Below are 27,881 nucleotides of genomic sequence, written 5' to 3' on the forward strand. Positions count from 1 at the left end.
AACGGCTAGGAAAGCACCCTCCAGCACCCACTGCCAGGCAGTAAGAGACCGCCCCACCTGGAAGGGTCAGATCCCATGACTTCCATAATGTATAGGGATAGGTACGTAGAATTAGAGCATTAACACTTTAATTCCAGTACATGATGTTTTGATGTGGAATATTGACAATCAAATAAAAAAAAAAACCAAAACCATGACAAGTGCAGGAGAAGGAATGCTCACTGTTTGTTTTTTCATTATCTGGATGAGCCAAACGGGGAGCAACTGCATCAGTATGTGAAAGCAGGAATAGGAAGAACAAAACAACCAATTTTTCTTTTATTGTAGTTTGTGTTTTCCCAGGCAAACTTTTACATATGTCAAAGTAATTTGTGTCACCTTACTTTTATTTTATAAAAGGGTACATTAGTCTGTCTTTTTCCAGTGCTTTTCAGTGACATGGCCTTTGAATAAAAGCACAGTCAGTGGGTAAGATGAGTTAGAGGCGATGACTGTATGAATGAGTGGAAAGTTTATTCTCATCTGTTATTTGCACATAACAAGTAGTCTTCTGATCCCAGTCTACAGTGTAGTTTACATACACCACAGATGTCAGTGAGACATACCACTGTTAGAAAGTACAGGAAGATATTTGTGTCTGTACCCAGACATTTCACTCAGAAATGAATGTATTGTTATAAATGTAAATAAATAAGACAGCCATTATGGGCATGAACTGTGCATTTCAACAGTAATCTTTAGTGTGAGGAAGACCTAGAACCTAAGCATTTCATTTCTGTGCTTAAAGTTTTTGTTTGAAGCTTGCTTCTTGCTTGTGGCTAATTCCTTTGCAGAGAAGAGGAATCTTACAAAGTAAAACAGGTTCAATCAGGTGCCTACTCTCAGTGCTTGCCTAATTTCTGAAGACCAGGCAGCTCCTCACTCAGAAATCATGAGAATTTAATCAATTCATGGAGTCTCTGTGTTATCAGCAGGAAAAAAAAAAAAGATGACTTTACTTATCTCTGGAGAGCAATTCAGAGAGTATCTACATCTTTCTCTTGCTTTTAGACATTTTCATGAGAAGCCACCAATCACTTTCCTGGGCAGACAGGTTCATTTCAGGTGTACTCTCAAAGGTTAAAATATTAATCTCAAGTTAATAGCAGGTTATATTGAAAGTCTCCTTCTTGTTAATGCATTTTTTTCTATGTGCTTTCTTACAGCTGGAAATGGAAAAATCTCAGTTACAGAATCTTGAGCTGGAGCACAAAAAGCTATCTGCTCGTCTTGAAGAAGAACGGGGCAAGAATAAGCACATAGTATTGATGCTAGTGAAAGAGTGTAAACAGTTATCTGGACGAATTGTAGAAGAAGCCCAAAAATTGGAAGAAGTAATGTCAAAATTTGAAGAGGAAAAGAAAAAGGCTAGTGAACTGGAGGAGTCTCTTGCAGCTGAGAAACAAAAGAGTACTCAAATGGAAGCTCAGATGGAAAAGCAGCTGTCTGAGTTTGACACAGAGAGAGAGCAGTTGCGTGCCAAACTTCATAGAGAAGAAGCACACACCAGTGACCTCAGAGAAGAGAGAGATAAAATGATAAAAATGATTGAGCAATTAAAGAAGGAAAATGAGAGTAAAGCTAATCTTTCTCTTAAAAATAAAGATAAAAATAAAGATAGGAGTTTTGTTTCTGTTTCTGTTGAAACAGAAGAGCCAGTTTCAAGAACTATTGCCTGCCAAACAGATCCTGTAGTGGTAGAAAGTAGCGCTGAAAATATGAAGAAGTTGCCTTTGACTGTATCTGTGAAGCCTTCTGCAGTGAACCCCTTAGTGTCTGGCAATACAAAAATGAATGTGTGTGCTAATGCAGCATTTGTGAAGCCTGTCATTGATAGGCAGTCTTCACATAATGAACTTGTCCCTCCTACAACTCCTGTTCTTACACAGAGCCCAAACAGAGTTGAGGAAAATGGACCAAGTACAGGCCTATCACATGATTTACCAAGTAGCACTTCCCCTCTTTCAAATAGCACTTCCCTTTCCACTCCTTCTGCACCAACTGTCGCAACTCAGAATTACTCGCTGACTTCATCTATGCACAGTTTGCATTCCCCATCTGCCAGCACTACCGGCCAGCCAGGCCTAAATCCACGAATCCAAGCAGCTAGGTTTAGATTTCAAGTAAATGCTAATGATCCAGACCAAAATGGAAACACAACCCAAAGCCCTCCCTCGAGGGACGTATCCCCTACTAGTCGTGACAACCTAGTTGCCAAGCAAGTAGCTCGAAATACCGTGACCCAAGTCCTTTCGAGATTTACAAGCCCTCAGAGCAGCACTCCAGTGCGCCCTGGGGTGTCACATTCAGTGGATGCTGGCACCTACCCCCCAGTCGGTAGAATGAATTTAAAGACGCCTAGCGTTTCAAGAATTGACAGAGGAAATCCTCCGCCTATTCCTCCTAAAAAACCAGGGCTGTCGCAAACTCCTTCACCACCACACCCACAGCTAAAGGTTTTAATGGATAGCAGTCGATCCCCAAATACAAGTGCAAAAACTGATAGCAAAACTGTGACCTCACCTCTTTCAAGTTCACCACAAGGAATCAGGGTAATAAATGAGGAAATTATTTCTAAGTCCTCACCTCAGCTGCCACCAAAACCTGCTATAGATTTATCTGTGGCACCTGCAGGCTGTGCCATTCCAGCCGTAGCCACATCTCAGGTGGGTGCCTGGCCTTCCCACTTCCCTGGACTGAACCAACCTGCATGTTCAGAAAATTCCTTTGTCATTCCCACCACCATTGCCTGTAGCTCCTCCATAAACCCTGTTAGTGCTTCATCCTGTAGACCATGTGATTCAGACAGCCTCCTGGTAACAGCATCAGGTAAAGGGATTGATATGCTACAAACTATCTCCCTCTAAAGTAATGTTTTGTTTTTACTCTAAATCTCTCAGTTGCTATATTCACTTTTTTTATATACCTTTCTTTGTTTATTTTCTAAGCACTGAAATTTCCATTTATATTTTTTCCACTTTCCAGGGGTATGGGAATTCTTCTGCGTGATTAATTAGTTTGCTTCCTCAAGGAGGTCTCCAAATTGAACGTTTTTTTTTGTTGTTTTTGTTTTTGTTTTTTGGTTTTAAAGGTAGATTTTTAATGTCTACAGCAAATAAGCTGTAGATTATGAAATACTAAATAAGCTACCTTTCTAATATTGTTATTTTGAGCTATAAAATGCTTTCTTAGTCTGAAATAATATTTTGAACATGATTCTGCTGATGATCTTCAACGGAATATGTATTTCAGTGCTTTGTGAGCCTTTCAGAAAATAGGGCGTAGCCAGGACTGCTGTGTTTTTCTCCTGTAGTATTAAGCGGTTGCAACTTAAGGTATATCACTTCATACCTATAGAAGTATATATACGTGTATTTATTTCCATTTTTCTGTAGGCTTTTTGTAGGTGTTTATAGTAGTGGGCTTTATAAATATTCGTACGTAGTATCTCACAGATTCACTTTGACTGGTATCTGCAAGGATTTGATGTTGGAGAGAGTTAAAATCGAAATGTTATATTAGCATTCCAAGTTTGGGGTCAGTGCATGTATCTGCTATGCATTTTGCATTGTGGTGGTCTAATGCCAGCTTCAGGATATCTTAATGACAGCTAAATGAACAGAGACAGCCTTAATGTATATTTCAGTTCACATCCTCGATAGGGCCAGCACCACTGAAAGATCAGGTAAAAGACCGTCTTTACTCTCACTTCTGCAGTGAGAAGGCAGCCGCACAATTATGGAGCACTTGAGATGCAAAAAAATCTTCGTTAACATTGAAGAATGTTTCAGCGGTCTGAAAAACTTCGTATGGTTATTTTCAGTTCAGTTATGGTCCTTTAGTCCCATGTGACTTTGGTACCTTTATGTTATCTGTAGAGAATGAACTTCTCCCCACAGTACAGTTGATGTGCTTCCATTTGATAGAGGACCACTTTTTGTAGGTAGTTACCCCACTGATGAGGCAGTTGAACTAACTCCGGTCTTGGGGAAACTGTTTTGAAAGCAGCACAAGGCAAACTTGGTTCTGTATATATAGGGGATATATAGGTCCAAAGTTCACATTACTAAGAAATTTTATTCTCGTTCCACTTCAGTAAAGATTTTCAGCACGTTTCTTGAGTAATGCCTAGTTCTACTGTCAGAATCTTCTTTCAAAAAAAGTCCATGAAAATATGTCCTTAAAAATCTTATCTTCCATTTCAGAATTAATAACTGTGGAATTTGATGGTTGCTTCTTGGATTGCTTTTTATCATATTGATATCCTGAATTTTCATCTTTATTTTTTATTGATAGCCGAGTCTGATTGCCATGTCAGATTGTTAATGAGTCTTCCAGTATTCCAGATATTATCCAAACCTTGTTTACCTTCAGGAGCTGCGAGACTCCATAATGGAATTATAACTTTGTAAAGAATTTAAGAGTCTACTAATGTACAACTAATTAATTATTGGGAAGATCAGCTTCAAAGTTAATAGTTACTTTGGGCTGGAGGCTGTCTTGCACAAACTCTACCAGTGTGAAATATGTTCAGTTATGTTTAACTAGGTGATCTTTGATGATCACTTTAAGACAATTTTTGTTGATTCTTTTAAAAAGAAATTAAAAATGAAAGAAATAAATTTGCATTTTAAAAATATAAGTACCACCACTTGACTTCATAAAAGCAGAATAATAGTACATGCAGTTATGTATGAACATTTTTAGGAGATTAATCAGCTAGGGCTCCTCCAAGTATTACATTTGTGTTGATTCTGAGATTTTTTGACAGTTCAGAGACAAATCTCAAAGATAGGAATTGTTTCAAAAACTATTTTTTTTTTTCCAATTGTAGTGTTTTACGTGTTCAGATGGTCTTTTGTGATTTAGGTTTAGTTACTATTCATTCGCATTCAAAGGGATAGAACCAATTGTAATCATTTTGGCTATGGCTGGAGGTTGGAGCTCAATGATCTTTAAATTTCCTTCCAATCAAAGCCGTTCTATGATTTAACCTTGTATCCTTGTTATGAACATTTGACACTTTGTTTTGTAAATTGCACTTCTTTTTGTGAAGTTTTGCAATTCCAAGTGGGAAATGTGTCCCATTATCAGCAGTATGCAAAGAATGGTTGCTTACACTCTAACTGGTCTATTCTTTTATTTTGTTGATACAGAGCTATGGTTTTAATATGCCTCCTTTACCAACCTACAAAAAACCTACAGAAAAAAAAACTGTACTAAATTTGTCTGCAGTATTCAGGTACACCTTTATCTTTAACCCAAACTTAGATTTGATTGAATTTATTTCCAATCCCAGATTATTTATTTCAGTTTGGTTCATTTTTTTTAAGGTAACTTAATCTATTTTGGCTGTGTTCTTGCAAACTGCACAAGAACTATGTAGACTATGAGCATTGTATATTATACAAATATGGAAAGATATTTCCCTCAAGTTTTATGCCTAGGAAAAGAATAGATTTTATAATTATATGTGGAAATAGACTTTGCCTTAGGGAGAAAAAAAAGGACTAAATTTAATTATACTATTTTAAGTAAGATAAAGTGGCCAGTTATGCCTGAATTAATGTCACTCATTCACTCTTTTTTCAGTTTCTTTTTAGAGTATGATCTTACTGAAACTACTTCCCCATATCTACATTTTCATGCCCTCTAGCCACAGATTCAATTACTTATATAAATTTTCTGATTAGTTTTAGTCTTTTTTTTTACTTTCTTTTTTCCCCCCTGCAGAAAATGTTTCGAATTTCAGTTTTGCTTTCATTTAAAGCAGAACATAGTGAAATCCAATTCATATTTTATTGTATAATAAGTAATGAGCTTCAGTCAGAATTAGTTAATATTTAAGAAAAATATGCAAAAGATTTAACAAATTAAAAAACATTGAAGGTATCTTTGTTTTTTTATGTTTCTTTGGTGATAAATTTGTGTTTCTTTCTTCTTACTATGGAGCCAGAAGAATTGGTAATAGCATAGTTACTAAGGTATTTCTTTTATTAATTTGAAAACTGTCCTAGTTAGGTCAGATTGCTTTAAGAACCTGTCAATACCATAATTTTCAATAAAGAAGTGCCTTGGTTCTAGAAAGAGCAAGCATTAAGAGAAAATTAAAAATGTGAGCTCAGATTGTTTCAGTTACACGTTCTCTTGAATTAATGCCATGATATTTGCCTTTAAATGTGAGGCAGTTCACTGTGTTGCCCTTTTCATTCCCGGTAAGGAAGGATGCCAGCTTTTGTCATTAATGTTGAACAGACTGCACAGTCAGAATTTACAATGAACATTTATGGCCTGATTCGAAATCTGTGACAGTGTTTTCATTAACTTCAGCAGCCTTTCAACTGATGCCAAAGTGCTTCTGCTCTGTTTGGATTCCTACTTTTCAATGACTGCAAGACTTCAAAATGGAAACAAATCTAGGCAGTTGGATTTTCATACCCCTGGGATTTCTGCTTTCACTTTCTTCTTGGTTTTGCGCTTTTTATGTCACTCTTCACTGAAGTATGTTTTTTATTTTGCTCATTTCTATAATGATTTCTATGATTATTCTCTCTATACAATTGGCTTAGAAGATAAAAGTGGGGGGTGAGGTCTGATCTGGGCTCTGAAATTAACCACCTCCACATTCTGAAGCTGATGCCAGAAGCTGTTTTTGTCTGTCCCTCTGCCCTTCATCACTGCATGTCCTACACGCTTTCACAGATGCTTCACATTTCCTAACTTTTTGCATCTGTAATGATGTACCTGTAATAATGATTATTAGTATTTTCTGATGTCGCTTTTTTTTTCCCTGAACGAGTGCAGCATTATTGTTTTTGTTTACATTGATGGTACAAGCTAAACTTACCTTGTTATCCAGTTCTCATATCTTTTAGCGTGAAAAGATTCCATCCAATGATAACTAAGTATAGTGAATTTCATCATTTAATTGTAACGGTTTTTTTTGTTTTTTTCATTTCAACATGTTCAAGCAAAAAATTAAAATACCACGTATGGCCCAATAAGCATTCCTTTTTTTTGCCATTTCTATTAAGGCTTAAAAAAAAAAAAACACACTATTTTCAATAGTGAAGGATTCCCAGCAATATTATTCCCAAACTGCTTTGCAGAATAAAGTTCCTGCTGATAGTTTAGTTTCAAGCTCGCCAAACTCCCCCAGGTAATTCCAGTACAAACCAAATTAAGTTCTAAAATGAAGGCAGAAGTTGAACGAACACTATTAGTATTTGGAGTGCCACACAAGCAAAGCTGGTTATCATTAACTACCGCACCAAGGGAGCAAAGAATATATATGAACTGCTGCTTTAAAGACATTTGTTTATACATGAACGATTAGCACAATTAGTTTCAAAAAATGATAAAAGGTAGGAAAAATAAAAGCATTTTTGCAGTAAAAAGGATGAACAGGAGTTATTGTTCAAACCTTCAGGAATTTTGTCAGAGTCAGCTGTTATCAAATGTCAGAATTGTAAATGCAGTGCATTTTACCACTTAAAAGACGTAGTTTACTTCATATGTTCCTTCCTTAACTTTTTGACATGGTTTTGGAAAACATTTAAAATTCCCAAAATATCAGAAAAACAAATATTAATGAATGTATTGGTAGTCAGAAAGAAACTCCAGAACTGAAGTTGTATAAAGATGGATGGAGTTACATTCAGAGATTATCAGCAGCTTCAAGCTGGGTTTGTAATTTAACTTTGTAGTTGTACTGATGACTTTTTGTAAGTCGTAATTTATATGAATTCTATTTCTATAATTCATATTAATAAGTTGAATAATAAGCTAAACTTGTGGTAATACTGCAAATATGTTTCCTTTACATACCAAGCTAGTGAACTTAATTGGAAATGACAAATTCACTTGCTTTTGAAATGAATAGAAAATACTCTTAGCACTTATTTTTGTTGTTTTAAACAGGAGTCAAGCTATGCATTCTTTATTAACTCTACTCAGATGATGGCTTGTGTAAATCTGGATGTTAATTAAATTTGCTCGAAACTTGTAAGGTTCCCAAGTCTTTTATATCTGTAGAATTCTTCTGGATTAAATTTTGGTTTTTTTTCTGAAACATGGAGCAGATCATCCCAGTGGGCTGCTTTTCTGCTGTATATGTTAAAGGTTGGGTAGCACTTCCTCAGCTCGATGGGGCTGGAAGTAACGCTCTGCCAGCTCTTCTTTAGTGTTGAGTGTCACTGAACCTCAGGAAAATCTGGGCAAGCTTGCCTTGTATTGTCAGATTTCAGCCTCAGATCCTAGCTTGTATTTGCCTGCAGAACACAAATAAAACTTCTTAATGAAGAGAGAAATAGAATGTGCATTTTCTAAAGGGAATAGTCGAAATAAGAAACGATCTTTCTTCTATTTTCTATTGCAGTCCTGGGTCAAGGAAGAATCCACAATTTTTTTTATGACTTATGCAAAAAACTTCATATTCTTAACAAACTCCCTACTAAAGCTCAAAATTAATGGATGCAACATTTAACCAAGATAACTCCTAAGCTTTCATAGCTTTAAATTGAATATTGTCTTTGAGCTGGGTGGCTTGGAAGCTTTCACAAGTAAATTTTATATAACCTCTATCATTTGCATATTGTGTATTGCTGAGTAAAATATTACCTTAAAGCATAGCTCATTATTTATTTCTGCAAGTTTTTGTTTTTTTTTTTCCTCTGCAAAGTTACTTTAAGTTATTAAGGGCTCCTTGCATCATTTGTTTATATAGCAGTGGGTGAGATATAAATACTAACGTTTGATCTAAGACTGTAAGGGAGGATAAAAGCTCACGTGGAAATAAATGCATTTTATTTTAGAAACTTTTTCTTGGCTACTTAAAAAAAACTAAAAGCCTTTGCAACATATCAGTAATTCATTTAAAGCTTATAAAAATTTCAGTAGTTTCTGAATTTTATTATAATTTTGGCAGACATTTAGCTGCTGCTACAGTTCATAACAAGATTTATGTTAATTTCCTGTAACGAAATCTTGTTTGCATTAACATCTGGTCACCCCTGTACACAGTATTTATTTTTCAGATTACCTTCTAAAAGACAAAGCATCGCCGTATAACTTGTGCTAAACTAACAAATCTTGTCAATTTGAAGATCGTTCTTAATGTCTAAAGGAACACAGAAAATGCGGAGCTTTTTTTTTAATTTGTCTTCCTTCTAACTTCTGTTGCTTTAACTCACAGGCTGGTCTTCCTCCCTAACCCCTTTGTTAACAAGTGGTGGTCCTGTCCCCCTGGGTGGCAGGCCCACCCTTCTTCACCAAGCTGCTGCCCAGGGAAATGTCACTTTATTATCAATGCTGCTTAATGAAGAAGGACTGGACATTAATTACTCTTGTGAAGATGGCTATTCTGCCTTGTATTCTGCTGCTACGAATGGACACACAGGTGAGCAATTCTAAGATTTATGTTCACCACATTCACGCAAAATAGTAAAGTCTTATTTTATTTCATAAGTTTTTAATACTAAATTAACCAAGTTACTTGGGAAACAAACTGTCTTCATGTTAAACTCAATGAAGTAATCTTAGTTCATTCTCTACATTCTACTGAAGTAGTTAGCAGTTTTCTTTCTCTTTTCCATCTTTCCTAACCCTTGGTCTCAAGGTGGTAGCATCTCTTGAGCCTTCCAACAGTGAGCCTTCATATTTTATGGGTAATTTTATAAAACGATGAACATTTAGCAAAAGATTGATACAAACTCTAAGCAATGATTTTTCTGACAATTAACACAAATCTTTTAAACAGCAACTTTCTCAAAATCAGAGTAGTTAACTAGTTTTTCATACAGATTTAAAAACCTGCAGCCAAGAGCATTATGCTCATTTTCAGCACTGAAGATGAAGTTCTTCGATACAAGTGACTGAAATTTCACTAATTTTAGTAAAGTCTTGATTTTTTTCTGTAAAGTGAAACATGGTGTCTTACTTTGCATTCAAGACTACTTTGTGACTATCTAACAATGCATCTATTCATGACATAATTATAAATCTCTGACTCACTGTTTCAAACAAAATTAGCAGAAAAATATTTTTCTTTTTCTTCTGAAGTCTTTTAAAAGTCAGAGTGTAAAGCAAGGTTCTAAAATCTGTGCTTAGACAGATAGTACACATTTTTCTGACACATTCAAAGTTAACCTTGCTACCAGACATAGGGAAAGGAAAAGTTTTCCTTGTGTTCATGCTGTATTTTTTCTTTCTTTACTAAGTGCTATGATTTAGTTTCTAGAATCATCTGGGCCTTTCCAATTGACAGATATTTGCTGTTGCCTTGTGTTACAGTTGGTGTTAGAGCTGGAAAGATTATCGTGGTGAAAATGGGAAAAGAAACAAACAGGGAAGGAATTCTCACCTGTATCCAAAGACATAGGTTCATAGGAAATACTCTACAGCAAAGGGATCTCCAGAAAGAGATCCTTCCTTAGGGGCAGTCAGTCCTTAAATGGGGCCTAGGAAGTGAACTGCCTTCATCTGTGCTCCCATGGCTGACTCAGTCCTTTCCTCAGGTGATCAATCAGTGGTTAAGGCCATGACTCAGCAGTTCCCATACACTATGATCCTTAAAATATTGGAAAAGTCCCTTTCTTTTATTTTCTTCCGTGTGCAATTTATTGTTTTCAGTAGTAAGGGTCTCATTTTATCACAATGTGTGGAATTTTTTTTCCCCTCACTGAATGAATGTTCTGTAGATTCTTCTCAATTTATGTCTTTGGGTGGTGTTTGTGGGTGACAGTGCTTTCTCTAATTCTTCTCTCGTCTTATATTCCTAAGGTGTTTCCAAGCAAATACCCTGATCTTCAATTTCAATTACTAAGCAGCTCTTACTGACACCAAAAGCAATTTGTTTGCTGGTTTTATTGTGAAAATTTCAAATAACAAAGGTCCCTGAGTGAGTGATGTATGAAAACAAAATAAAAAAAACAAGCACATGTACAGACATCCTATAGTTGGTATCTTTTACATTTTAAGATAAAAATTATATTACAGTGGTTTTAGCATTACACTTCCATTTATAGTTTCAGGATGTGTGAAGTACTTTGTTTTATAAATCATCACATTTTAGCAACTAAAATTGTATGTATTCTGAATGAATCACACAGCAGCAGCATTTATGTCTTAATAGATTGTGTGAAAATTGAGTGATGTGAACAGTTAGATTCATAGTATTTTTGGATGAAGATTGTTGTTTTGATATGTAATCCTTTGTTTGTTACTTGCAGTTTGTTCCAAATAGCACAGATAAGATGCGACTCTTCAAAATGCAGGCTTTAAAGAGCATTTTTATGTAAATACATATAGACTTAAGAATTATAGGGATTAGTATCTTATTTTAAAAAGTCCTTTTTAATAGCTTTCTTAACTAAACAGCTGGGGAGAAAAAGGATGCTGATGTAATATTAAGAAGGATTAAACCATTTAATTTTACAAACTTTTTCATTGCATTAAGTAGGATTGTCAATGGTAAATTGCTGTCTTTATAGTACTTTTTTCCCCTCCTCCATTCTTTCTGTGAAAGACCTAACACATACTCTTAACCTAAAGGGTAAGAACACCGTGATTTGATTTATCGAAAATACTTTCAACCTGAAGTTAGTGACTAAATAGATTCAGTGATTTATGGGACCCCTTGTTTCCTCTAAATCAACTGACCAGATTTTTTTATTTCTTCTGGGAAATAGTTGGCCAGAAGAAAAGAGTAGCTCAGGATTTGTAAGGGGCTCCCATCCTGAGTACCCCTTCAGAAACAAACACTACATTTCAGAGTGTCTGGGAAGAGTGGAAAGCAAATGGTCTCTATGTGCTTTCAGTGAATAAATACAGTATTTAAGATCTGTGGATAACTAAAGACAGGTAGAGCACCCTGTAACCAAGACAGTGGCAGCAGCTGTTGTGTCCTTTGAGTTCAGTCTGGAGAGAAAATTGACAGCTCTGCAATAAAAGAGAACACTCAAATGTTCTTTCCTAATCTGTTCTGTTTGCAAAATATATAGTTTTCCTGTTCATAAACAGTTGCCCTTTGAGAACTGCTGATGAGATTTGTTTTTTTCCAGCACATGAAGTTCATAGGAGTTTCTTTGTTTCTGTGCTCCCACAGTCCTGAGTTTTGTAGGTCTTGAGAGAGACAACTTCACTCTAAAAATATACATAAATACTTCCTTTGTGTTTGAATGAGTGCTGGGAAACTTGTTTTTTATGATTTAGCCACCTAACTGGGAGAACTGAACAGATTGTTCTCTCAGGCCATTTTGGTTTGATCCACTAACAAAGCAGAAGTCACTTCAATCTGCAAAACACTTCTAAAATGCACAGTAGTTCACATGGGTAATAAACAGAATCACAGAACTGTTTGAGTTGGAAAGGAGCATAAAGATAATCTTGTTCCAAGCTCCTGCCATGAGCAGGGACACCTTGATGTAGATGAAGTTGCCCAAAGCCTCATCTGTCTGCATATCTAAACAGCATTGGCAATTCTAACCATTCTCTGTCATATGTAAGGTTGCTGAGAAAAAGAGAAATAAATAACAAGAGTTCCTAATATAGAAATGTGAAGAATAATTATCCTATGTACTCAGCTATATATTAATCATATACTTTTATGGTATAATCAATTCTCTTCTGTCCTGCGTGTTTGGAGGCTGTGGTAAGATGGTTGATAGGAAAAACTGGAATGTGGGAAGTAGAAAGGAGTGAGGTGCAGACACACAGCTACATGGAGTCAGCTCTGCTGAGCTGCTGGATGTATCTGGACAGTGTTTGCCAGCACTCTGGAGGAGCTACCTACTGAGCTTTGATGGAGAGCAATAAAGTCTCCAGGTGTTTGTGCTAATGAACTTCCATGTTTTGCTTTTGCTTTGACCAAAACCTTTAACAACATCAGTGTCTGTCTTATGCTTGCCCTTCTGATATATCCCCTGCACTGCTTGATGGCTTCTATGGCAGACAGCAGTGAACTGAAGTTAGTGAGTCTGGGCAGACACAAACTACCTTCCTCCAAATCCCAATCAGAAGTCCATCCAAAGGACTTAGGCTTCTTGGAGACTTTTGCTCTTTTACATGATGTGCCATCAGAACAGGCTGTGTAGAACTTGCTGGCTCATGTGTTATGCCTTCTGAAAGTAGCTATAATTCCTCATGCTTGCACCTAGCCCTGAGAATAAACAGCTCTTTGCAGTGATCTTCACCAGAAATAGAATTTTCACATAGATATGCTACTACCTGAATGATCTGCCTATCAATAAGTGAGTTAACTGTACTTTTTTGGAATGGTGGTTTTGTTCCGTGCAATCTTTGTTGCTTCTGCATGGCTAACATATGCTTTGTGAACAAATCAGAGTATTCTAGCCAAATGCAACTTTTTTTTTTTTTTTTTCAACAATCTTCAAAAACTTTAGAAGTATTTTAGGATGCCAAGCAGGAATCCTTTTTTTTTTTTTTTCTTCAAGTTAACTGTTTAATGTAAGAGTGGGATTGACAATGGAAAAGGGGAAAAATGATGTAATAATGAGTATTTTTTTCTGTTACAAAGCAATGGAAAAAAATAGTTTCACTTTAATTAGTATTTTCTTACATGTGGAAAAAGTAATTAAGTTAGTTAGCATATTAAGTTCTAGTAACTTGTCCTCACAAACAACCTTAAAAAAAAAAAAAAAAGAGGGGCCATTTCAAATCAGGTCACATATTTAAGAATCTTAATTTGCAGTATAATGACTTACAGTGTTTTAGAATCTTACTTCTTAAATTATTTGTTTAATCAGCTCCACAACATCTACATTAAATATTTGAAAGAGTTGCAACAGCAGTTGAGTATGTTCAGAAACATTTTAGATGAGTCAGATTTCTAAGCAATCCTAAAGATATATTTCTGGTATCTAGAGATAAACTTCACTATCAAAGTTCATCTCCAGGTTCTTCCTCAATTCTGTATCAAAAAGAATTAAGCTTGCTCAGAAATTGGGTCAAGAGTGAGAGCTGTTGTTCAAGCTGGGTGTATTTTCAAAGTAGAAGTTTTAGCTAGAGAAGACTTATTTTTTTGTGTAGAAAGAATTTGAAGGTTGTAAAGCAGATTTAGTGTTTTCTTCAAACTTAATTGCATTAAATTATAGCCCAATATATAGATGAACATCAATCCAATTACTGTGTAATTAATTATCTTAATTAGCTCTAACAGTGGAAAAATTTGAGTCAGAAAGATGTGGGTTTGTTTTTGTTTTGTTTTATTTGCTTTTGTAAGCTCATCTTATTAGTCATTGCACTTCTGTGTCAAAGTGTCCTAAAACAAGGCTGGTCAGCCTGCTGTTTGAGTTCCATGTAGCTTGTGAACGTTTCCAATTCAGCTGTCATTTTGGAGGTGTCAGTGTGACTGCTGGGTAATTCAAATTTCCAGCTTCAGAAATACGGAAATGAGCTAACTATGGGAGTTGCCATTAGTGGCAGTTAATGGGATAATCCATTATTGGGATCTGGGTTGAACTCTTTTGCAGTAGAGTGGTGCATTTTCAGCTCCCTCCTGCAAATTCTTCCAGAGCTTCTACTTTGGGTCATTACAGTGTGGTGTATGATTAAAAAAGACTGTTGTCTGTTGCTCCAAGATAATGCTGCTTGATCAAGTCTTATCTTCTGGTAGTTTTAACCATTTGTTTTTATTGCATCAGTTTGTGTTTATTCTTAATTTATAGATTGCGTGAGTTTGCTGCTGACTGCAGAAGCACAAGTTGATGCTGCTGATAAAAATGGCTTTACACCCTTGTGTTCAGCAGTTGCTCAGGGACATGTCAAGTAAGTCTTAACATTTTTCCCATCAGCTCTTACTCTAATTTATATGCACTTTACATTATGTTATATACATTGTCATTAAAATGTGTTTACAGCTAAGAATACACTAGTGTTTAAATACCATTTATTGAAAGCAACTGCTCAAATTCATATTCGCATATTCACATGCCTTTCTGGTTTTGGTATTTTCCTTTTTCTTTGTTGTTTCCAATTGCAAGTCTTAAGGTTGCTGAACGTGTGTACTCTTAGTAACCAAAATGTGAAATTGGTCTGCACAGGAATCATGCCTTCAAATTTCTTAATTTTCTTCATGTTGTTAGCTACATTAAGGAATTCACCAAAGGAGAAGAAAATACATTATTTTTACATTAATTTTTTAAGCACAGAGAACTGTGATTTATATACAGAGACAAAAGAACATTTACCTAAGTGTTGTATGAGTGATAGAATCAAATACTTTAAGCAATCAAAACAGATTTGGTTGTTTTTTCTTTTTAAGGTTTAAGTTTTTTTCATCTCAGTAAGTTTAAACAACAGAAAGTTATGTGTGAGTCAAACAATATTTCTAAGAACTTTTTCAAAATGTATTTACCATAATTTCTTTTTATTTTTTGAAGCTCCTGTTTTAGAAAAATGGGTGTTCTATGACAGCATGATTGGAAAATTCTGTCATTTCTTTATACTGGGAAACAGTGAACAACAGTTTGTCCAGATGATTTATTTTCCTCTTAAGTGGAGGAGCTGAAAGTTGACACAGTGATTTATTATTATTATTATTATTATTTTATTTTTTTTGCAGTTTTACTGTGTGTCATAGAATTGTAGGAAACAGAACTGGAAGTTGGAAGCAACTACTAGATAACCTCTTCCAGAGCACTTTTATCCAGAAAAAAAAGTCGTCATAAGTGATTACATGGCCATTATTTTATATTAAAACTCTGTTTGAACTGCAGAGAGAATACACTAAAATTATTTTTTTTCTGAAGTCTTCAGAGATGCTGAGAAGAGGTAGGGAAGAAGGGGCAAACCCTATTGGGAAGAATACTGGAGTTACATGAGGAAGTATGGGATCTTGGATCCAGTGCAAGCCCCTAATGAGAAACAAGTTCTCTTGACCCCTCAACCTAGTCTTCTCTTCTATTGAGTAGCTGCTACCAACACAACCTAAGACATCTTTCTGGGGTAGTTTCCATTTGCTGTCCCTTCTAGTTTACTAGTGGTATCTAAAGCTGGTCCTACCAAAAAACACAGCTACCAGGAGCTTGACCGGAGAAATTGGAGTTTCTGGGTGCCTGTTTGTTTGCTTTCTTTTTAAAACTATTTTAAAAATCAGTAGTCAGGAAAGAAATGTTGCTTTATTGGTCATCTGTCAAAAAGTTTTTATTGGCCCTTTGAAATTAAATGTTTTAAATTGACATTTTAAAATTATACATCCAGTAGTTTAATATTTATGGGTTTAAAGTAGTCCAATTCATTATTGTACCTGAGTATAAAAGTATACCATATGCCTATGTATGTATGTGTATGTGATTGATAAAATCATGGGCTGATCTCCATCTATACAATTGTTATTTTGCCCTCTTCAAATTAGATATTTAGGTAGTCTGAGTTTTAACATTTTTGAATGTCAAATACAGGATAATTTTACTACCTTATTGTTTGCTGTAGGTGTGCAGAATTATTAATTATGTATCAGGCTGATATTAACCATGCTGCTGAAAGAGGACAGACACCTTTGTACCTGGCCTGCAAATATGGAAATAATGATTGTATTAAGCTCTTGTTGGAAAGAGGAGCAGATCGAACAGTAAAAACCAGTGTAAGTCAAAATAGTTTGTAAAGTTAGATTACATTGTACAATAATTGCAAACACCTAGAAAAAAATTACATTATTTATTCAAAGTTTTCTTTAAATTTTAAAAATATAATGTAATTTGAAATTAGTATAATGTTTTTGCATCATATTTTCTTTTTTTTAAGCTGTATATTGTCTATAAAATCTCGTAAAGTACACAAGTTCCTTGTGATTTTATTTATGTTTGCTGCAGACTTTTCTCCAGCACCAGATATACAAAACAGAATTCTTCTGCTTTGTACTCTGAACTATTTTTAAGTTAGATTTTTCTTCCATTTTTTTATGTTATGGTTTATTATTCTTGTCTTTGAAGGGAGCACACCACAATTTGCTAGCCAATATTATAAAGCCTCATATATTGTAAATGAAAGAATATGGCAAAAAGAAATGGAGAAAGGGAGGATAATTGTTTCAAAGTTAACATTTAGGTACTGCTCTCTTCTGGTACTTTTTTGAAGTTTTTCTGAAGATTTTTAAGTGTGACAGGAAATGTGTGGCTTAGGCTGTCCAGAAACAGTAATTCACAGTAAATTTTGCTCTTTTTACTCTGGATTTTTTTATTCATTTATGCTGGTTTTGGACAGTAAGTATTTTTTACTTGGGAGAAAGTTATGATACATGAAAATATCTGATATATTGGTTAATGCAACAGGATACAGATTATTGATTATTAGTCACATTACTTTGGTATAAGATAAGGATGCAGTCTGTTAACACCACACACAATCCAGTATCACTTAGACTCTTCTAAGAGTTTTGAAGTCTCTGTCTATTATCCCATCCACAGAAAAAACTGTAAAATTAGTGTGCTACATTTCCTTCCTTCTTTTTCCTCATTCCCAGATATATACAAGTAATTCCATTTCCCAAAGGATTAATATGCTAATCTTATCTTTCAGTTTAATTTTCAAACAGAGTATTCCATTCAGACTCATTGTTGATATGAGTTCTGAAGGTATTTTTCTGTGCTTGGTGGAAGTGTACTTTTTGCTTTTGTTTCTTTAGGATGGCTGGTCACCCATTCACGCAGCAGTGGATTCTGGTAATGTTGACAGTCTCAAGCTCCTTATGTACTATGGAGAGCCAAACAATGGGAACTCTTTAGCTGATATGGAGCCTCATTCAAACTACTTTGATTTGGAGAGCAGAGAAGATGGCTGTAACACTAGAAGAAAACCTGTTATTTCTGCAGATCTCATCAACCATGCTGACAAAGAGGGTTGGACTGCTGCCCACATAGCAGCATCAAAAGGCTTTAAGGTCAGTCCATGTGAACAAGTTATAGTAACCTGCTAGAGTTTAAGTGAGATAAATCCTCTTTTTTCACTGTGACAAACTAAAACTTGAGTGTCAAGTCTAATTTTCTTATTTAATTTGCTGACACACTTGACTTAATAGAGACAGAAAGACACTTCCTTTGGATCATTAACTGCAGAAGCTAAATATCCAGCTTAAATGTGATGAATCATTATTTTTAAATGCATACTTCTGGGAAAATAACAAAAACAGAGAATATGATTAGCTGAGATGCAGATTTTCAAAGCTAAGGTGATGCGAATCTCTACCTAAATGTCTATTCATTGGGTGATGTGTATTTAATATGGATGTTAGATGGACATCGTTAAATTGTCTTTAAATGTAACTGGAAACTATGAACAATTTCCCAGCAGGAAAAGAAATATTAATCACATTTTTGCAAAAATATGTTATTTAATTTCTTATTTTGAGCAAGCAGTTAATAAGCTTGGGGACAGAGAAAATCTGATAAGGTGGGGACAAACCTGACAGATCTGATTGCACGTAGGAACATTTCTGGAGATGGAGTATTTTACTTGATTTTTGATGAGATGTATTTATTTGCTTAGCAGCTGTTAGATCTCACTGTTAATTTTTATCCAAGGAGAAAATGAAGAATGAATGCTAAACACATAAGAACGAATTTTAGGATAATACAGTCCAAGACTTCAGAAAGTATCCTGTGGTTTCAAGGCTAATTTAATTCTGTCATTAGATATGCTTTTTCTCCTGACAAATTTGCTGTGATAAATTTATAATAGCCACAGGTTTAAAGATATGTTTATTTTATTAAATGCATTTTTTGACTCAATAAATATGTTTGGGATATTAAGAATCTAGAGATTGCTTAATAACCATCTTTAGTACTATTAACTCTTAAGCTCCATTCTCTAATTTTTACCTCCACTGCCAGTACCATGTTGTTCATAACTCTACATGATAATTGCATATAATAGTGCTGGTACTGCACAGGTTTTCAAGATTGATAGGCATAAATAATTTACATGTGAACTATGTTAGAGCATTTTAGCTACTGAATCACAGGCAACAGAGCCAAGAAAGCTTCTTATTGTACTGAGAAAATGAACCTCATATTTTGTTCTTTTTTCCCTTCCTTTCTCCCTTCTTTCAGTGTCTTTCCTTTCTGCTGTCTTCCATTCATTCCATCTATTTGAGAGATGGTTAACTAACCAACCTGATGAGAAAATATGCTGCTTTTTTTTCTGATTAATTTTTCATAGCACATTTAGTTGGCTAATTGATTTTTGAAACATTCTGACAAGTGCTGGAACCACTATGCAATAAAATTCTGTCTCATGGGGAGCTATAGCTTAAATGACTATTATGTTTATGAAATGTGTCAAGAGTATTGTATGTACTGGCAGAAGCCTTTCTGTTACAGCAGCTGTAAAATAGGTAACAGCAGCCAATCTTGAAACAATTCCCTGTTCTGAACTGGAACTTTTGCTAGCTGCTTCTACGTACTTCCAAGATTTGGATTCTCTACTGTGATTAAATCCAGAAGTTAACAGTACAGTATTATGTATACAGTATTTGCTATGGTGCATTTTTTTAATATGGATATCTGTCCTTGAAAGACATGTCAGAGGATGGCAGTGCTTCCTACAGGCTACCCATATAGATGTTGAATGGGTGACCATTAGAAATCAGAACTTAATCAGTCTTCTGTCCGAAGATCAAACAACATTTGAAATATAGCTGGGGGCTTTTTTCTTCTAGTTCTGAAAGACTTGTGTAATTGATATTTTTTTTCTTTTTACAGTATGATTGCACCAATCCAAATTTATCTGCTAGTACCTTGTTTCTAATTGAGTGTAATGAATCTTTGCTTTTGTTAATCACATTACGTATATTTTTAAGTCTTTGAATTTTAGCTGCCAGAAGGGAGGCCTGCAAAGTGACTTTAAAACAATTGTTTTTTCTTTTGCTGTCTGTCAGTCAGATGTGAGGCATGAGGATTCACATCCTTCCTGAAATACAAACTGGATTGCCATTTGAAAAGTTTTTTATTTAGTGTGTATTACACGTTAGAATTGCCTTTGAAGGCCCAGACCTTCAAAACAAAACGTATTGAAATGGCCACTGTTGTATCACGTTGTCATGTGTTGTAGGACTTCTATTTCCTTATGTGAATATATCAGCTAGTGGCCAGATGTTAAGAATTGATCACTTCAGTGGATCAGCACTTGGTGTCTGAAGACTGAAGATGCCTGGCTGTGTATGTTGTGCTTTTTCAAAATCTTGGTTTGAAACTTTCAAGACTACTGTACAGTTCACCTGGTTTTCAGCGTAGTGAGGAACATCATTTGGACACGTGTAGAAATTCTGTAGCTGGTCTTTGAAAATGCATGTATAAGAATTTCATTTAGGTATCTTAACTGCATATTGGTAGAACGATTTGATACAGCAAATGGACAAGAAAATAATACAGCTCTTACCTTTGCAGAACTGTCTAGAAATCCTTTGTAGCCATGGTGGACTAGAGGCTGAAAAAAAAGATAAATGTAATCGAACATTACATGATGTTGCTACTGATGATTGTAAACATCTCCTAGAAAACTTAAGTAAGTAATTGCTATCAGCAATATGCAAAAATGTCTTTGCTAACGAACTTGTGGCACAAAGAGGTGGAAATATCAAAAGGGAAGTCATCCATTTTTTGTCACCATAATTTTTTTTTTTTTTAACTTAGCAGGTCATTGTTCGCCAAATTTTGCAAAAGTTTGTGATACAATTTTATTGGAGAGTGTTAAATGATTTATGTCTACCTAATTTTAAACCGTATGAAACATTGGTACACTGTACACATGCAAACATAAATACCCTTGTAAAATTTCTCAATTTAAGTCTAGTAACTAATTTTTCCAAAGCTATTTTTTTCCTTGACCTTCATTCTCATCTTTTCTTCTAATTCTTGCAGAAAAAGCATTGAGTGATGGATAGCTGTCATATTTCCTTAGGCTAAGACAGTCATTTGGTCTTTGAAAACGCTATTTTATTTGTCACTTGTTTATAGTTATGGGGATTTTTTGCTTAATATTCAAAGGAAGTCTTAGAGAAAACATCAAACAATTTCTCTGTACCAGCATGAATAGCTTCTCTCAAAAGGTTGTTGTTGTTTTTTTTTTTTTTTCTGTAACCTGTCCTCTTCCTTCTCTTTAGGTTTTCTTAAAATCCAGTGAAGTGTGCTGACCTGGGTATTTCTTGATTTACAGCTTAATCCATCCACACACAAATTCTCTTTTTCTGTTTCTCCAGAGTCAGAAGTACTGCCTTTGTAGATTTGTATTTCATGCACTTTCTTTTGCGTTCGTGTTGTGCAGTGTAGGTCTGTGGTCAGCCAAGTTCATTGATTCTTTGATTCAGAAGGGATGCCATTCAGAGGGCCCTCGACAGGCTGGAAAGGTGGGCCCGGGTGAACCTGATGAGGTTCAACACAGCAAAGTGCAGAGTTTTGCATTTGGGCCGAAGGAATCCCAGGCATCCATACAGACTGGAAGGAGCGGTCCTTGAGAGCAGCCCTGCAGAGAAGGACCTGGGAGTCTTGGTAGATGAAAAGCTTAATATGAGCAAGCAGTGTGTCCTTGTAGCTTGGAAAGCAAATGGTATCCTGGGCTCCATCAGAAGAGGGGTGGCCAGCAGGGACAGGGAAGTGATTGTCCCTCTCTACTCTGCTCTTGTGAGGCCCCATCTGCAATACTGTGTCCAAGTGTGGAACCCCCAGTACAAAAAAGACAGGGAGCTGTTGGAGAGGGTCCAGAGGAGGGCCACAAAGATGATCAGGGGACTGGAGCACCTCCTCTATGAGGACAGGCTGAGGGAGCTGGGTTTGTTCAGCCTGGAGAAAAGAAGGCTGCAGGGTGACCTCATTGCAGCCTTTCAGTACCTAAAGGGAGCCTACAAACAGGAGGGGAATCAACTCTTTGAAAGGGTAGATAGCAGCAGGACAAGGGGAAATGGTTCTAAGTTGAGGGAGGGGAGATTTAGGTTGGATGTCAGGGGGAAGTTCTTTACAGAGAAAGTGGTGAGGTGCTGGGACAGGCTGCCAGGATCCCAGAGAGGCTGTGGATCCCCGTCCCTGGAAGTGTTCAAGGCCAGATTGGATGGGGCCCTGGGCAACCTGGTCTAGTATTAAATGGGGAGGTTGGTGGCCCTGCATGGGGCAGGGGTGTTGGAGATTCATGGTCCTTGAGGTCCTTTCCAACCCTGGCCATTCTGTGATTCTGTGATTCTCAAGAAATTAGAGAAGCTTTGTGAGCTGCTTCTGATTTTTTGTCTTCCACTGTTGCAATATCCTACAATTTTACAGAATTCACTTTCTGATAGAAATTTCTCCTTTGTGGTCTACTTCTTTGTCAGTCTGAAGCCAGTTTTCAGTAGCTGCATCTGCAGCCTACTAAGCTGATACTGTATAATTGTTGTCAGTCCTAATATCCTGTCTGTCTGGTCGGGCATATCACAAATCCAATTGCTTCTATCAATGCTTAGAATCCTTGGACTATGTTTTTTTCTTTTAATTGCACTTATTTTCAATTTAAGGAATAATTTCTAAAAGGTATTGTTTGTGCAGTAAAGTTTGAAAATGGATTCATTTTCACTTTTAGTCATCTGATTGATCCATATAGACTTCTGTTAAATTTTATTCTAGTCTTCAAAGAGTAAGGTTTAAAATAATTTAAATTGGAACAGAATGCCCCGTCCCTAGAGGCATTCAAGGCCAGGCTGGATGTGGCTCTGGGAAGCCTGTGCTGGTGGTTGGCAACCCTGCACATTGCAGGGGACTGAAATTAGATGATCTTTGAGGTCCTTTTCAACCCAGGCTATTCTATGATTCTATGAAATTACTTTGCTGTATTTTTCTAGTATGTGTATGTAAATTTTCTACTTTTTTTCTTTTAATGCTTTCTCAGTTTATTCACTAGCAAACCAAATACACAATTCTAAGTGGATTTCCTATCTTAGTTTTTATTTAAAGACATTTGGCTTGACTAACTGTGCTTTCCACTTCTGCCATTGAGCCAAAAAATTCCTTTTTACATTGATAATAAAACCATACACAACCACAACAAACTGAAACATTGAGAAGCAACCCACCATCTGTCTTAATTTATAAGAAGTTAGTTTATAAAGAGGAAATACAAGAGTAAGTAAGTTTTGTCTTTCCTCCTATGATTTAAGTGATCATAATAATAATGATTTTTTGTAATAGATACCTTGATATTTGTTTTTCATCACTGCTTTGGTTTTGTGGTGACCTGTACTCTGCTTACATTTGATCTTCTGTAGCAGGAGTCACACTGTGGCTTTCCTTTTAAATATTAGATGTTATTCATCTTCAAAGTATAATGGTATAATTTTTATTGAGTTGTACAGTTTTTCTCATTTCTGTTTTTCTTTTTTTCAATAGATGCTCTTAATGTGCCTGTAAGGATTTCAGTCAGTGGCATTGAACCAGCCCATTGTGGTACAGAGGAATTTGATACAGAAAATACAATATGTGCTTTAAATATCCGCAAACAAACAACATGGGATGATTTTTCAAAAGCAGTGAATCAGGCAGTGACAAATCATTTCCAAGCTATTGCTTCTGATGGGTGGAGGAGCCTAGAAGAGCTGTCATTTAATGGTGCTGCAGAATCCAACATTGGCCTCAGTGCAAGCAGTATATTATCTGTCAAACTAGGTATGAATACTGGTGTATTAAATAAAAGCAAAACTGAAATGTTTTCTTGAAACTGTGAAATCTTATTTCATCCCGTGGTTTAAAATATACTTAAGGCTACTTTTGACAATTGCTGAACTTAAACAGTGCTATAATGACTACAGATTCAGTTAATACAACATTTTTTATGCTTGCTATTCAAGTACTACTATAAAGGAGTAGAACAAGATGAAAAAAATCTTACATTTTTTGATCTTTCAGATGTTAGATGAAGAAAAGCCAGTTCTGACTATGAAACTTTAAACATGCTGGCATGAAAGTATTCATTAGTTTTAACTGTGTATTTAGTGTCATCTGGGGGAACATGAGTCCAAAGTCAATTAACTTTTTACTCCATTTAGAAATCCAAAAGAGGTATCTTTATTACTTGTGAAACAAAATTAGTTAAACCAAAGCCCACACTATTGTCTGTACAGTACAACCAAACTGTACAGTAAATCTAGACTGTAAATCATCAGAATAGGTAGAACATTTTATGTTCTGTTTTATGTAGTTACACTTAACAAAGTAAAATATGAAAATATTTTTAAAGGATCAAAATAGTTAGAAAATTGTCCAGAATGTAGTAGTAGTAACAGCTGCATAGGCCACTGAAACTTTGTATGCAGCATCTGAAGTGCTCCTCCCCAAGAAAAAACCCTGTTCATACTAGACTGGTTGAGTTATGTTGTTTTACTGGAAGGGTACTGTATCACAGGTAAAGGTGTAAAGGCAGTCTTGCTATTCACTCATCTATTAATTGGATGAAAACGTCAGTATCATCAGTCCTCTGTCAAACAGTAGTATTATTTAGTACATGAGACATTTATTTGTCAAATTGGTCAGTGTATACAGTCTCTGCAGGCAATTCTATATGCTTAAGTATGGGATATTTTACATATTAAGGGAATATCTCATTTTTTCTTTTTAACAGGAAACATTTCGTGGTCAACAGGTCAGATTTTTTCCCAACCACCATGGGACTTTTTGAAGAAGAACAGAGCTGAACATATCACAGTGTTTTTGTTTGGTAAGTTTCAATTCATAATTTTCAATTTTAACTGTTAAAATACTCAATGAAGTATTTGATTTCAGAATCACTACTGGTTTTCTTCTTCAGTATCATTTAGTAATCAGAAATATCATATTTTGTTAATTCTTTAACTAGGTTTGAAAGGGCTTATAACATTTAGAAAATGCAGTGGCACATAAAAGCCCTACTACCTTTTCTGCATGTATAGAAGTATCTGTTTTACTTATGTCATGAATAACTGTGAATCTATGTTGATAGGTAAATGCTTTTAATTTCTTCACTATTTTAATTTATGTAGTGTATAATTTTAGTAAGTTATTGTTGATACTGTATAAAAAGCATATGTATCTGTTATACATACTTCTTAACATGAGAGATTTATTAAAGCTATTTGCTTATCACTTTCTTTTAAAGGACCTCAAGAAGGCTGCCTAAACAGTGTGACTTATGCATCTATGATCCATCTTCAGACTCTTCAGAACTACCTCCGCTTGGTGAGTACCATGGTAGCTTCTCTCCACATTATTCATATGTGAAAATATTATGTTAATAGAGGTGACTAAAAAGTAATCTTCTAGTCTATGAAAGAATGCAAAGATTTCTAAAAAAATGAAGTAGGACAAAAGTTGTTATGTTAAAATAAAATTCCCCTTAAACCTTCTCCCAGTAATTGTAGTCACATAAGGATATTCATTTCATTCTTTAAATACTGCCACCTGATAAACTGAGCTGCTCGAGAAAGTATATTAAAAGCTCTTTTATATCTTATTTCCTTACAAAGTTACATAATTACAGCTTTCTAGGAAAAAGTAAGTAAGAATTCATGTAAGCAGTTGAGACCTGGATTTTATGAACAGCTTTATTTATATATTTATATATGCTTGAGGGCTGCTACAGAGAAAATGCCTCCCATTTTATTATGTTGGCCCACAACATCAGAAGTGGATGTTGGCAGTATGATAGTAGAGGTTGAACCTTTCCACCAATATTTCATTAAATTCTGTTGCTATGTGATAGATGGCAGCAGAGGGGCAGTCTGACAAAATGACTTCTAACATGGAAGCACTTATTAAGAAAAGACATTACTTTCAGAGTGACCTAGGTATAATACATATATATATATACATGTGTATATATATATCAGTATAATACATATATATATACATATATATACATCTGATGTTGATGATAAATGGGTAGATTTCGTAGCTCTCAGAAGTTATTTAGTATCTGAAAATGTAGGGATAATTGGGTAATGCATGTTAACATTAATTATCAAGTCTAAAGTCTGCATAAATTTGGCTGTGTACTTGGATAGAATTTTGTTGTTTAGAAGAATAGCTGTGAAGAATATTTAAAATATGTGTCATACAAACATTGTATATTTTAAATCTGACTAAAAGAACTCTGAATCTGTGAACTTCCAAGAATAATGTATTGTTTATCTATAGGTTGAACAATACCATAATGTCATCTTCCATGGTCCAGAAGGGAGTTTGCAAGACTATATAGCGTATCAGATAGCAGCCTGCATGAAGGTATTAACACAAACACACAAAGTTAGTTAGTTTGTAAATTGGAGTATTCACCATTTCACCAAATCCATACATTTTCAACACAGCAAAAACAAGTGGCTGCAGGATCTACATGTGATATCATTAAAGTGGAAGTGGATGCTGGTTTCTCCAAGGAGCAGCTTGCAGAATTGTTCATCAGTAGTGGTAAGCTTATTTCATCAGTCTGATGTCAGTATTTGGTAGGAAATTTTTTGTTCATACAAAGAAAAGAAATACATTAAAACATTTTGCTTAGTGAGCGGCGTGTTTTAACAGAAGTCATCCTTTTCTAGGTACTTGGCGAAAATGGTAATGGTAAGAGTCTAAACTTTGAAGTAGAGCTAAGGTTCAAATGTACTGAATCAGAAAAAAATCTATTATTGCCTAATTGTAGCCAATGTTTCAAAACGTATGTATTAGGGGAGTTATAATTGCTAGCTCTGCAGAAGCAGAGAAGGAATTCTTAAAAAGCCAGATCACTTCTTTTTGATATGTGGTTGTTTACTAGATGCTTAAGTGTTGTCCTATGCCAAATTTTTGTCACCTGGGCAGACAAATGTTATTTTGCTTGTATTATGTGTATGTTGGTAAAGGGCAAAGTTGTAATTCTGTTAAAATGAATAACTTTCTATTAATGGATGTGAATAGTTGCATGTAGACTAAAGTATCTTTAGTTGGGTGCTCCACAATAAAGTTCTCTTAGAGTGATCCATAGGTTTCACCTGTGTAAATTAGTGTGAACCACTGGTAAGAGTAAGAAAAGAGTTCAGATAAGCCAAATGTCAGTGAAAACGGGGAAAATAAGTATGGAACCAGAAGAATGGGTCCATATGGGTTGGTCAAGTGTAGAAGGGAGGGCATTAAAAAATGAAAAATTATTTAAAAATAGATAAATGAAGGAATGGAAGTGAAAGACGAGGTAAATTTTCTCTGCCATACTTGTTCATACAAATGCATACAAATGCATTTTACCCATACATTTGAGCTCTGATTTATTTTGGCTTAATATCAACTATACAGTAATAATATACTATATAATAATAATATCTAGCAATATATGCTATAGATAAAATGACAGAAAAAATGTAATATATAGTATAATATACTACGCAGAGATCATTTATATAAGAACCTGAAGGCTGATATGATTTTTTCTCTTTAACACTGTTCAAATTATCTTTGGCTCAAATACAGTTTGGCTGTTTGAAAGCAATTCTCAGCTTTGTATCTGCATTCACCCCCTTTGCAACTTTCTCCTAATATTTTTTTTTCCCAATCTGGTTGACAGCCTGAGTTTTAGAGTCCAGTTTGTATCTCTTTGGTTTCTTGATTTCTTCTGTGCTTACTTCCTTTTAGTAACTCTTTCCCCTTTGTCATATTTACAACAAATGTATGCCTAGCATGTATTTGGAGTGCATTTTTGTCCTCTAACAGAGTTTGTTTTTTGCCTAAACAAAACAAGCTGAGAATACATAATTTGATGGACCCTTTTTTTTCCAGAATTTCTGTGTGCTTGTGCTTTGTATATTATGATGAAGATTATGGTCTCCTCTGACTTTTGCACATTAATTTTTTTTTAATTTCACAAATTGTTACAAC

At 35.2% G+C, this 27,881-nt stretch overlaps 1 protein-coding gene across 1 annotated transcript in view; it reads left to right on the plus strand.

Moving 5' to 3' along the window:
• CTTNBP2 (cortactin binding protein 2) overlaps nt 1-27,881 on the plus strand; it is an 80,956-nt gene that overhangs the window by 39,718 nt on the left and 13,357 nt on the right. Inside the window, exons 4-14 of the mRNA XM_031615368.2 lie at nt 1,206-2,868; nt 9,233-9,436; nt 14,724-14,823; nt 16,489-16,639; nt 17,681-17,935; nt 20,439-20,556; nt 23,400-23,675; nt 24,628-24,723; nt 25,141-25,220; nt 26,178-26,264; nt 26,348-26,447. Of these exons, the coding sequence (XP_031471228.2) occupies nt 1,206-2,868; nt 9,233-9,436; nt 14,724-14,823; nt 16,489-16,639; nt 17,681-17,935; nt 20,439-20,556; nt 23,400-23,675; nt 24,628-24,723; nt 25,141-25,220; nt 26,178-26,264; nt 26,348-26,447 (3,130 nt within the window). The remainder of the gene's footprint in view (nt 1-1,205; nt 2,869-9,232; nt 9,437-14,723; nt 14,824-16,488; nt 16,640-17,680; nt 17,936-20,438; nt 20,557-23,399; nt 23,676-24,627; nt 24,724-25,140; nt 25,221-26,177; nt 26,265-26,347; nt 26,448-27,881) is intronic.

The sequence above is a fragment of the Phasianus colchicus genome, chromosome 1 (genome assembly GCF_987193195.1).
Source record: "Phasianus colchicus chromosome 1, bPhaCol1.hap1.1, whole genome shotgun sequence".
Lineage (NCBI taxonomy): Eukaryota > Metazoa > Chordata > Aves > Galliformes > Phasianidae > Phasianus > Phasianus colchicus.